Source organism: Equus quagga, chromosome 13 (assembly GCF_021613505.1).
Source record: "Equus quagga isolate Etosha38 chromosome 13, UCLA_HA_Equagga_1.0, whole genome shotgun sequence".
In the NCBI taxonomy this organism is placed as follows: domain Eukaryota; kingdom Metazoa; phylum Chordata; class Mammalia; order Perissodactyla; family Equidae; genus Equus; species Equus quagga.
In genome coordinates, this window is record NC_060279.1 from 36484193 (window position 1) to 36497384 (window position 13192).

A 13192-nucleotide genomic window follows, 5' to 3' on the forward strand; every position below is an offset into this window, starting at 1 on the left:
CATAAAATGGGTTTAGTACTCAGTGCCCTCACTACCTTGAGTGCATGGTCATGGGGCCAGTCCTGCGCTCCAGCCTTGGGGTGTTCTACCTGGGCAGCTGAGGGGGAAGCTTCCGTGGGGAGGAGAAGGAGGCACTGCCTGGGGATTAGGAAGATGGGGCTGCTCCCCTAGGGTGCGGGAGGCAAGAGTTCTCAGATGTTGCAGAGTATCCACTCTCAGGGAAGAGTCCGGGGCCTGACCCTCAGTAGGGGTGGTGAGTCTGAGGCAGCGGAGGCTGTGGCCAGGAGGATGTGCAGGTCTCTGTCCCTGCCGCTCTGTGATAGCGGGAGCAGGGCTGGCAGAGGCTTAGAGGAAAAGCCTGTTGTGATGCAGCTAAGAGCCTGTCAGTTTCTGTAGAGGTTAGTCTACGCCCTGTGTGGGGAGCATCACTAGCACTAGTGGCCGCTGAGAAAGCCATGTAGGCGCAAGCAATAGGCAAACGGCAACATGTGCATTGGGGTGTGGGGATTTGACACTTCACACAAAGAGCTTTGCTTTTTTGCTCAGAGCTTCTCACCTAGGCAAGTGACAGTTGGAATTTGTGGAAAATCTGAATGAAATTTGACTCATTAAATAGGATGGGAAAAGAGGACATGAAAGGCTTAGCCCAGGCTGGATATGCTAAAGTGACCTCTGAGCTGACCACAGGCTAGTCTTGCTGGATAGGGTTGTCTGGGGCAGGCTGTTGACCAGAAAAGAAGGTAAGGGTTTGACGGGTGCGTGGGATGTAAAGGGTGAGATCACTGAGCTGATTTTGCCACAGGGAGGGGTCTCTCCAACGCAGTGCCTGGCATAGGATAGAGTGAGGCTGTTTATGATTTATTCTGTAATTACGAGTGATGTCCTACTGTAGGTGCTGGGGATGGTGGGAAAGATCTAAATGGCTCTCACTATTGGGCTTCCATGCCAGAACTAATACTTAGCTCCGCCCCTGGGGAGGGAAGAGCATAAGCGGCTTGTCTGAGTGAAGCTTTTCCTCTGCTTTTGTCTCTGCCTCCTAGATGCTTCCTCTGCAGCGGGAGAGGCTGGCAGGCAGCCTGAGATGGGGCCCTGCTCAGAAGACTCCCCTCCTCTGCTGGGCCTCCTGGCTCCTGGGCTTCAGCAGCCTCCTCTTCAGTGAGTGGTCTGGGCTCCTGGGAAGGAGGGCAGCGGGGTGGAGCAGGGGATAGCGTCTCTCTCCCCCGTCTGCTGTCTTTGGTGGACAAAAAGACAAAACAAGTCTTTAATTTAGCAAACGCACTGCATTTGGTTTCGAGTCCAGGAGTGAACAGAAAGAACCGATGGCATTTTGGTTGTGGGGAGTCTGGGAACCCTGAGCTAGGGCGGCCTTGGCCACATCAAGGGACCATCAATAGGGAGGTGAGGCCACTTCTGCTACAATGACAGGGAAGCCAGGAAAGCCTGGAGCTGCCTGGGGAGAGGGAGGGAGACAGACAAAGAAGCTGCTCCTGGGGACAGTGTTCCCTGGTGGGAATGGGGCACCCCTGGCCTGGAAGTCAGAGGGGACCTGCCAGCCTCTGCAGCTGTCATGTGGAGGACGGGTCTGACCTGGCACAGCCATGTCTGGGCTGGAGGAATCAACTCCAGTCTGGGCTTCTCTGAAAAAGGAGAGTGAACAAGCTCTCCTCACCTGGGTTTGGGGCTCAGCTCCAAGGAGCAAGGAGAGAGTCCCTGGGAGTTTCACATTTAACTTCAAATTACTTGTGAATTTTGCATTCCACTACAGTGTTAGTTTTCACCTTACATGTTAAGAAGCATTCATCTTCGCATAAAGTGAATCTTCTAGGAGGATGCCTTTTTCATGCTTATGGGTTGCATCTCCCTCCACTCCCAGACTGACAAAGCACTGTTTTAGAGAAAAACTCTGGAAACGAAGGGGGTACCCATTAGTTCAGAAACGATTAAACAAACTGAATAATATGGAGGATAAAAAAACAAATGTACCAGTTGTCTGGATGAGATTTCCCATTTCCATGAAGTCAGATGCCTGAATTTCCATGAGCAAAATGCAGGAGACTGAATGCAATGAAATTCTCATTTTGAAAATGAACAAGAACCTTCATAATTTAAGGGTGTCTACATACCCACATGTTTATAAATGGAGAAAATGTGGAAGGAAACATCAGACTGCTAAGGTGGGTTCCAGGAGAGGGTGAACTTGGGGAGGAAATTGAGGAGAGAGAGGTAGAGACAGGGGAGGGTTAAGCAAAAAGGAAACTGAAAGAAAGACTGTGCTAAGGACGGCCGAATATCTCATCTATGACTTTATCAGAGATTTTATGTTTATGTAAAACAACACGAAATAAAGAACTAATGGGAAAATAACAACTAGTGAATTGGAATTCAGGTGAAAGCTTTCATTCTTGAATTTTTTTGTTCTAATTTCCAAGCCACTATATGAAGTTGCGGGGAATTATATGAAATTTAGTGGACTAGAGAGAATTTACACACAGGTTGTCTTGAATTCCTGATGAGTTTTGCATTAGACCCCTTTAACCAGATAACTGAGCGTTAGCCCTAAAATGTAGGCTTTCTCCACTTCTTCAATATTATTTAAGTGGAGAAATATGTTAAATTATATAGCATTTTCTCCATAGGTTCTGTTGTCTTTGCTCCTGAGAGGGGTCTCCAGACCATCTGGAAAGATATCATCTCCTTCCCCACAGTGTGTGGAACTCGGTCTGCAAATCCTGCTCAGGAAAGCTCACTGCAGTTGTGCTGTTCAGAAGCAGCTGGCTGAGAATCTCGGCCATAGCTTCTCAGTTTCTGTCTGTGGAGCAGAAAATATCAGCTTCTTTCTCTCTGTTTCCCTGTGCTGACCCCCTCTTACCAACACTGGGGGAAAATAGACAAACATAATTCAGTCAGAATTACTGTGAAAATCCCTTAGGAAGGTGCCACCATGGAGACTGAAATGCTGTCTCTCAGTTCGTCCATCTGCAAATTTCCCCATTGGAAAGGGGCTGTTCCCTTGAGCCCCAGGTTAAATAGAGCACTTACAGTTAGTGTCCGTTGTTGTACCCAAAATGGCATGTTTCAACATGCAATTAACTCTAATGCCATGATTGACTGAGGTGTTAAAGAACACTTTTACTTCACTCATTAAGTAATGAGGGAATCAGGAGGCTGTACCAACCTGTTCAAAGAAAGATTCAGAGACCACACCTACATAGACAGGGAGGAATGCTGGAATGAATGTTCTTGAGCTCCACTTCAGCAGCCCAGAGTTCATGGGTTCAGATCCTGTGTGCGGACCTACACACTGCTCATCAAGCCATGCTATGACAGCATCCCCCATAAAAAGTAAAGCAAGATTAGCACAGATGTTAGCTCAGTGGCAATCTTCCTCAAGCAAAAAAAGAGGAAGATTGGCAACTGTTCTTAGCTCAAGGTCAATCTTCCTCACCACACACACACAAAAAAGATGGGTCCTGTGGTTCTCTCTTTTATTCTTGATCTAAAAACATTCACATTCCTGTTTCCAATGCCCTAGGTGTCTGCAGCACTGGGGTCAAGAGTTCTGGAGCACATGGCGCTGGAGTTCAGGATTCTGGATCCTACATTTCTCTGAAGAGGATCCGAGGAGGTTCTGTGTGGTTTCATCTGATCAAGGAGCCAGGACCTGAGCTGGAGGAGATCGTTTGGGCCTTTGGCCCCGCCATTAAACACACAGTCATGCTGCGAGTCCATAAAGGGTCAGAAGGGACTCCAACCTGGGTCAGCCTCCAGGACAAGTACATGCAGAGGGTCCATGTGCCCAATATGACGTCCCTGAGGATTGAGAACTTGACCCGTGAGGACAGTGGGCAGTACCGGGCTCGAGCCAGCTTAACTGGGGGAATGGAATCTCACCAGATTTTCGACCTCACTGTCTATGGTACGTGACACCCCCTCACCTCAATCCCATGGCTATGACCTTCTTTTGTGCCTATGAGTGTTACACAGGCCCTATTTTGCAGGACTCCTTCCCAGAGCCAGACTTCAGGCTGTGTTTTCTCTCTTGAAATTAGGACAAGTGGGTTCAGCACAAACGGAGAGCAGAGCTGAGATTCACACCAGGGATGAAGTCACTTCAGTGTTTTGGGAGAGGAAAATGGAAATTTGCAGAAATTTAATTTCTGCCATAACACTTATTTTTCTTTATAGGGTTAAGTTTTCTTGATTTGTGTATTAGTTTTCTATTGCTGCTATAGCATATTACAGTAGTCACCCCTTATCCATGAGGGATACATTCCAGGACCCCTAGTGGATGCATAAAACTGTGGATAGTACAGAATTCTTACATATGATATTTTTCCTATACTTACATACCTATGATAGTTTCATTTATAAATTGGGCACTGTAAGAGATCAACAATAATACATAATAATAAAATAGAACAATTATAGCAACATACCGCAATAAAATTTACCATAGATGTTAGCAACCTTGGCATACAATGTTTTTTCTTTCTTTATTAAGTCAAGAATTTTCACCTTTTCACTTTTCAGCTTCTCTTTGGCACATCCAAATTGCTAACATCACTGTTCTTGCTTTGTGGGGCTATTATTAAGTAAAATAAGGGTTACTTGAATACAAGCACTGCGATAATGCCATAGTCATCTGATAACTGAGACAGTTTCTAAGTGACTAGTGGGCGGGTAGTGTACACAGTGTGGGTACACTGGACAAAGTGGTGATTCACATCCCAGGCTGGGTGGAGTGGGATGATGAGATATTTCGACACGCTGCTCAGAATAGCTCGCAATTTAAAACATGACCTGTTTATTTCTAGAGTTTTCCATGTAATATTTTCAGTCCGTGCTTGACCATGGATAACTGAAACTGCAGAACATGAAACCACTGATAAGGGTGGACTACTGTGCTACAAATTTAGAGGCTTAAATCAACACAAATTTATTATCTTTCTGTGCTGTAGGTCAGAATTCAGACACGGGTCTCTCTTGGCTAAAGTCAGGGTGTTGGCAGGGCTGTGTTCCTTTCTGGAGGAGCCAGGGGAGAAACATTTTCTTGCCTTTTCCACCTCCTGGTGGCTGCCTGCCTTCCTCTGTCTTCAAAGCCAGCAATGGCGGTATAAGTCCTCCTCACATTGCATCCTTCTGAATTCTCCTTGCTTCTTTTACTTTTAAGGGTCCTTGTGATTACATTGGTATCATACAGATAATCCAGAATAATCTCACTATTTTAATGTCAGCTGATTAGCAACTTTAATTCTATCTATTACCTGAATTCCTCTTTGTCACTAACCTAACATATTCACAGGTCCTGAGGATTGGGATGTGGACATCTCTGGCAGGGAGGCACTATTCTGCCTGCCGTAATTCAGAAATTCTTTTGTTGTTCATCTCCCCTATGCCCTGTGATCTTCCTCAGCCCCAGTCGAGGCCAGCCTCACTCACGAAATCCAGCCCCAAGAGCCTCCATAGACGTAGGAGCAAGTCTAGCCTGCCCCACTTCTGAAGACCTCATTTAGCACCTCTTTCTTACCCTACAGCTCCTCTGCATAGAGAAATACCCTCCTATGGAGAGTGGCTTTGACAGCTTTAGGGCCCCATGGGATTTCTATGACTGGCTTGTAAACCTGTCACTTATCTTCCTCTGTGTACCACAAGTCCAGTGGCATGTTCTAACTACACTCGGGGGTGTCATTCTTAGTGGCTACCACTGCATCTCCCACAAATGTCTCCACTTTGGGGTGCGTGGAGTCTGCCTCTGGACTCCCAGAACTGGCCAGACGTCCTTCTTCACCGTGGGCTGTGTAGTCCAGGCATCATCTCAGCAGGAGAAGCAGGGCGAGGGCCCAGGACCAGGACAAGTCCTTCATTCCTGACTTCTTCTCCTTCTACGAAAGACTCATTTTTAAAAAATAATGGGCCTTGGGGAGGTAGAGTGGCAGCTTTATTTTCTTGAGGGAGACTTTAAGCCTTGCTCAGTCTAGTGCAGTCACATAAGGCTTAGCTCAGTGGCTCCCTTCCTTCTTGTCTCTTGCAACATATTTAGCTTTGGGTAAATTCTATTTCATCTATAAAATGTCTCACCTTCCTAGAGGGAGGAAGACAGAGCTTCAGTGAGATAGTGGATGAGAATGTGTAAATTGTAATGTTGTCCACTCACGTGAGGTTCCATTCTCTTGTCCCTCCCACCCTAGAGCCCGTGCCCCTTCCCCAGATCCTGGTCAAGTCAGTGTCCACCACAGGAGGCTGGTGCAACATCACGCTGGAGTGCAGGGCTGCAGGGGTCACAGAGGAGCTGCATGTGACCTGGGAAAGCAAGGACCTCCCAAGGGAGCTGGAACCAGCCTACAACTCCTGGACCCTGGCTGTGAGCCTGCCTCTGAGCCAGCCCAATGCCAGCCTCACCTGTGTGGTCAGCAACTCCGAGGATGAGAAAACTGTCACCACATTCCTTGGGGAATTCTGTGACTATGGTGAGTACAACCTGCTGGAGGGGAGGGGCCCTGTCGGAGCTCAGGGAGCTCTGGGGTCTGAGGATTCTGGGCTTTTCTCCCCACCATGTTTATCAGCACCACCCCCACCTTGTCACCCCCTGCAGGAGTCTGGGAGGCACATCCAACTTGTTTCTCCCTTTAAATGACTGTCATGTCTATGCCTCTCACCTCTTGCCCCTGCTGGTGGGCAGCAGCTGTCCAGCACCTCTCCCACCCAACCCGTCCTCCACAGGGAATGCAGAGTGGTCTTCGGGAAAGAACCTGGATTGTGTCATTTGTCTGTGTCGCCTGAAGCGTTTGACCTCCAGGGACTCTCTGTAGGATTCAGGGCTCTGATGCTCCTCTGCTCATGTTTTGGTCACTGACACACTCACACCGACCTGCTTGCTTGGAGTCCTGAATGCCTTCTGCTACTCAAGGTTGTGAGCCTCTGGAGGTGCTGTTTCATCCCCTATCATTCCTCCCACCTTTTCCTTCATTTCTTGCCTTATTCCTATTGAAGGATTTCCCTCACGCACGGCTGAGTTCAGTAGCATGTGTCCCATGTTGTCACACAGAGCTCTGTGCTGGGTTTAAAGCTCTGCAGTGGCCATCTTGAAATTTCTGACAATCTTTGAACACAGGGCTCCTCATTCTCATTTTGCTCAGGGCCCTGCAGGGGCTGTAGCCATCCTGTCCTCAGGCATCACCATTAAGGAAGGTCTCTGGGCCCCCACTGAGCGGCAATGCTCTGTTTATGTACCTGTATCCTCCAGAGCCTGGAGCACCTTGAGGGCAGGGACCTCTCTTCTTCTCCTCTGAATCCCTGTACCAAGCTCAGCTTCTGGCAGTTTGTTCACAGTGTTCCATTGAATGAACGGATGACCTGGTACCCCTGAGTGCAGCCTCGTCACTCTACCCTTTCCTCCATGAGCTGCTGGAGGGATATGATGTGTCAGCATCACAGAAAACTCCCTGTGACCCTCCCCTCACCCCCATACTGGAGCCTCAGATAAAGTTCAACACTCAGCGTGACCCATTAGACCCTCTGAGAACAGACTCCTGCCTGCCTCTGACCTTCCTTGCCCGGCTCCTCCCTGTCCTCTCCCTCTCCTGCCTGCCACAGTGGGGTGCTGACAACTCCCAGGAGCTGGCTTTTTAACATGGTCATGTCCTCAATGTGGTGCATCTCCCTCCTGGAATGTCCTGCCCGTCATGAGTATCTGGTAAACTCCTATTCCTTCCTCAAGACTCAGGTTACCCATCACCTCCTCTGGGAGGCCTTCCCTGAAGACCTATGTGCAAGGTGTAAACCTCTATTGCACTGTGATCCCTCTGGCTGGCAGACTTTGTTATTCTCTGTCTTCCCTGCTGGGTGATGAGCTCCAAGGGCGTGGACCAAGTCTGGTTCATCTCAATATCCCTGGCATGAAGGAGGAACTCGGGAACTGGTTGAATGAATGAATCTCCATGCTCCTCTCTCTTCGGCTTCTGAACCTGGACCTTCAGACTTCTCCACCTGCTCTCTCTATCTCTCCTTGGCAATGGGTATCTCCAGTTCTCTGTTGCCTTAAACTTCTCCACTCTCTCTGTGTGAGGGAAACAGATTCGCATGGACAGGTCACTGCAGGCCCCCTGCAAGCCATCCGAAGGATCACCGTGGCCGTGCTGTTCTTCCTCGGGGCTGGACTCTGCCTTTGGAAGACACATGAGAAGAAGATGGAGGCTGGAAGAGGCAGGTTGCACTTCTCCTTTCTGGCTTAGATACTTCCCATCCCTCCTGGGTCCTTGGCTCCCTTTCTCCTGCATTTTACTGCTCAGGGAATGTCCCTGTGGAGGGCATGGTGTGTAGACATGGCCTTGGAGTTCATAGCAGTGGGGGAGGTTACAGGTTTCCAAGGCCCAGATTCAAGCTCCACTCTGTGTATGACTCAGGTATAGAATTGCAGGAGGAACACAGGAACCATCATGGTGACATCCACTATGCAGAGCTGAGCCAGCAGGAGTCTTGAGGGGTCAGGAAGAAGATGAGAGCTTGGAGCAGTGCCAAACAGGGCTCTCCCAGGTCCCTCTGTGCCTGGGTCTGGGCATTTCTGGCCCTGCTGTCTCTTTAACTCTTTCTAGATAGTCATTGGATTTACTAAGAAAATTTACAGTGGGGGCCAGTGTAGCAGTGGAGACTCTGGGGGAATTCCCATGCAGTTCATATCAGTAGTATTGGTTCCATGTGGGTCCCTCTGGGGCCTCTCTATCCCTCAGCTGTTCTAGGAACTCGCTGTCTTGCATTCCTAGGATATTGGTGAATGACATCTAGAAGCAAAGGAGACTCTCACTACTGTCTGCAGTGAGGTCCAGAAGTCAGGCCAGATCATGAAGATAATTTACTTGGAGAAAGCAGGAGAATCAGCATTCCTAGGACACCTCCATGCTGAGCTTGATCCCTGCAGACACCTGCCTCTTCCACCTCTGGTCCAGCTCCAGCTGCCCCTGGTCTGTGTTACTCTGACCCTTGTGTCCTCAACTCCCTGGGCACATGTGGCCCTGTCACTTTCTCTGAAGCCTCTCCAAGCTGCACTCCATGATCTGCATGCCTGCAGGAGATGGGTTCTTCCTCTGTCATTGACTCGGCTCCTGACCGCTCTCCTCGTGAAGCTTCCCGAAGGGGACCCTCCTGACTGTGCATGTGTTAATCTCCACAACCATTTCTGTATGTCTTTCTGAGAACGCAAGCACAAGCATGGGAACTGTGTAGAGGTGTTGACCATGCCACAAAGGAGAGAGTGAGGCCCTTGGTGCTGATTGCTGAGTTGAGGGTCAATGGAGGCAGCATGGATGGGTGGGAGCCCACAAAGGCAGCAGCCTGCGGCTTCCTTTGTACCTTGCATAGAGCTCCCTTGGGGATGTTGAGCAGTGTGTGTATGGGAGTGTTGGAGGGAATGTCTAATGTACATTATGTACTAGCCAGAGCCCTTGTTCTTGACCGCCTGTGCTTTCAGGCCCTTTCTATTCTTCTGTTTCCAGAGAATGATTCCAGAGGCCCAAAGTTGGAAGGTGCATTCTTAGGAAAACAGCTTTAGTTCTTCTCCTGTCTTGAATAGGGGCCCTTGGTGGTTAGAATGGATGTGCAGTGTCCTCTGACCCACCCCAATGGGGCTGCAGTGGGTTGTGAGGGGTGAAGCTTGTGGGAAGGTCTGAATCAGCCCTCTCCAAACTCTTCTGCTGACTCTCAGTCCCCCACAATCATGCTGGCCTCAGACCAGGGCAACCTCTCTTTGTTCACTGACATCCCTCTGTCTAGAATGAGATTTCCCTCTCCCTGTTCCTTGCTCCCAACCCTGCCTATTGAAATACTACCATCCTGCCTAAAACCTCCTTCCAAGTCATGTGATCCATGGATCCTGTCTGGTTCCAAAGGTTTGGAAATGGTCTCTCCTACATCTGACTTTTTCAAATGCCTTGGACATAACTAAGGCCACTGCCACAGTCTATCCTGGATTAGCCATGAGTCTTCCCTGCTGGACTAACCTGGGGCTCCCTCAGGAGGGTGTTGGGTCTGTAGGAGGTCAGGACCAAGAAGACAAGCACCTCTCTGTGTGAAGGATCTGGGCCACCCAACCTCCCACAGGGGCTCAGTAGGCTGAGACCAAGAGCACAGAGGCTGCTGCAGGTCCTTCTGGTAGTGAGTCCATGTGGAAGCAAGAATGGACATGATGACCTCCCATGACCCCGCTGATGACCTCTCATGACTCTCCCTGGCCCAGAGATCTGAAGTGGGGACTTCCCTACTCCAGCTCCAGCCTCATGTTGTCTGAGGACCTGAGTCAGCGTGCACTGTGGTGTGCGGGAGCTTCTCCCCTCCATGGGGGTCCTCGCCTCCTCAAAGCATCTGCCTTCTGCCTTGAATCCCAGCTCTTGTGTCAGAGATGGACCCACTGGTACTATAAACTGTGGTACCTTGTCTCTTGGCCTAGATTCCTGGGTCTCTTTGTTTCCCTCCCAGCTCAGCTCAGCTCAGCTGCTTCATCCATGCCCTCAGAAAGCAAAGTTCTGAGCTACAGGCTTGAGCATTATGAAGCAATGTTATGAACCTGCTGGATGGCGCATGGATAAGGGAGGAGTAGGGGGATGCATAAAAAGACTGTGTCTGACCTCTTTTCCCTCAAGCTGAGCAGAAAGCTGAGAGAGAAAATGATGACATCTCCTCACTGGAATTTTCTCTTGTCATGAATTGACTCCACCACTCCATTGAATCTGCTCTTGTCCGGGTTCTCAGGAAACTCTGGGTTGTTAACTCCAGTGGTCAATTCTTAGCCCTCATCTCCTGTGACCTCTCAGCAGCAATGGACCTATACTTCCTCGAAAGACTGTCTTTACCTTGCGTTCCCCACTCGCCATTCTTTTCCTCCTACTCAGTGGTTGCTCCTTAGTTTCCTTTATCAGTTTCTTTCCCATCTCTCCAACCTCCAAGTTCTGGGATATCCCAGGGCTCATACCCAGACCACCCAGACCACCTCTCTTTACTACCTGCACTCATTCTCTTTCTGATGTTATGGCCACGCACTAGTCCCCAGAACCTGTGACTTTATGACCTTATGTGGCAAAAGGGACTCACAGGTGTGATCCCTCCCCTGGACTTCACACCATAAATTTCCAACTGTTTCCTGGCCATCTCCACTTGCATGTATAACAGGCATCTCCAGCTTGACTCATCTAAATTGAGACTCCCCAATTCAGACTGTATGCTGCCCATTCAGTTTTCCATCCCAAAAATGTCACCTCAATCCTTCCATTTGCTCTAGCCACAAAACCTTGGTGTCATACTTGACTTCATTCTTTTTCTCATACCCCACAGTCTATCAGCAAATACTGGTATCTTTTCATTCAGTACATGTATTCAAATATTTATATATCCATATATATTGATACATATATTCATAACAAAATACATCTCACCTCCTCCCTGGCCCCAGGTCCATTTCTCACCTGTATTATTGCAGTAACCTCAGTCTCCCTACTTTTTTCTTAACCCCTTAATATCTATTTTTGAAATATCATCCAGAGTGGTCTTTACAAAACCTAAGTAGCATCGCATTACTCCTTAGCTCAGAACTCCCCTTGGGTCCAGTTTATCTGCAAGGCTCTGTACCATCAGACCTCATCTCTCACACTCTCCTCCTCCCTTAATACACTTTAGGACACTGGGCTTTTTGTCCTTCCTTCAATGCTCCATGCATGCTCCTGCCTCAGGGCCTTTGCTCTGCCTAGAATTCTCTTCCTCCACGTGTCTGCCTGTCTCACTTCCTGACCTCCTTCAGGTCTTTGTACAAAGGTTATCTTCTCCCCTGACCTCCCTATTTAAAGCTGCCAACTCCTCCAGGCGCCATCCTCCCTCCTCCAAGCTCTGTTTTTCCTCATTGTTCTTCAAAAGGCTGTGAGTCAGGGGCCATTTAATCTGGGCTGTAGTTTAAAGACAATGGGAATGGAGGCCTCAAAGTGTAAACTGCAAATCCTATTATGCAAATACCATTATTCTTCCCAGGAAACTGCAACACTGATATGTTAATGAACTTGCTCCAGGTCATATAACTAGGAAGTGGCAGAGCTGGGGTTAAATTTTGGAGTTGGATTCTAAAGCCCCCACTCTTGACAGCTGTACACTGGTTAAATAAGGTAGTCTATCCGCATATAGTGGAGTACTATAGACGTAATAAGAAGGATAAATTGCGTCTTTATATATTTAAGTGGGAAAATGTCCCTGAGATATTAAATGAGTTATCAGTCAATATGTATATTATCCTGTATTATAAATATATACAAACATATGTTTATGTTGGCATAAAGGAAGTCTAAAAGCTGATATGTCATGAAGTTAACAGTGGTTACTTTTGGAATCTCTTTTTCTGTAGCATCAGAGTCTCTATAACACTTATCAGAAAAAAGGTCATCTATTACAATTTTTGAGCAGGGCAGTGACATGAGCAGAGCTGTGTTTCAGACAGATAACGCCACATATGTGCCAACCAGAAGCACATCATCTTGGAAAGTCATTAAAGTATTTATGTTCATTTTCATTTTCTATTGTGTTGAATTGATGCCTTCAGAATCTTTATTGAAATAATCCCAAATATCTCTGGATCTCTCTACACAGGGCAGGCAAAGCGAAAATTGTGGTCTAAGTGATTCAAATGGACACTCCCCATGACCCAGCTCACCAACCTGGCTGTTCCTCAGATCAATGGAAGAGATTTTAAAAACAGAAGCTTGGACCCTACCCCAAACTGGTGATCATCTGTATTTTTAAAAACTCAATAGGTCATTGTGATGCATGATCAGGATAGAGAACTAAAACGTTGGTCTACATGAAGCCTTCATTAAATTCAAATGGGAGTGCACATGGCAAGGAGAGACTGAGTTTGTCTTCCAAGACAGTTCTCACTGTGTGCTCAGCACACAGTGCAGGTAATGTTGGTTGAGTGAAAGAATGAGTGAATGATGAGACCCCACAGGTTGGAATTACTTTGATGTGCTCACCAAGGTTCAAAATCTGACACAAAGACTCTGAGCCTGAGCCCAGAAGCTCCATTTCATCCATTGTCCTGTGTGATTTGTGTTGGAGATGCAAAATCTTGCTAACAAATGTCAAAAGACACTGATAGGCACCACCAGAATGCTGATTTATTACTTTGTAGTAAGAGGCACACTTGCTAACTGGGCTGGATGGTCCT

At 48.0% G+C, this 13192-nt stretch overlaps 1 protein-coding gene across 1 annotated transcript; it reads left to right on the top strand.

The window, feature by feature from the left end:
- Positions 1 to 486: 486 nt before the first annotated feature.
- On the top strand, positions 487 to 12859 carry LOC124250181 (uncharacterized). Its single transcript, XM_046682017.1, has 6 exons — positions 487 to 498; positions 1041 to 1155; positions 3533 to 3916; positions 6189 to 6467; positions 8074 to 8202; positions 12616 to 12859. The coding sequence occupies exons 1-6, from the start codon at positions 487 to 489 to the stop codon at positions 12645 to 12647; spliced, it is 951 nt and encodes a 316-aa protein (XP_046537973.1). The 3' UTR covers positions 12648 to 12859.
- Positions 12860 to 13192: the final 333 nt, after the last annotated feature.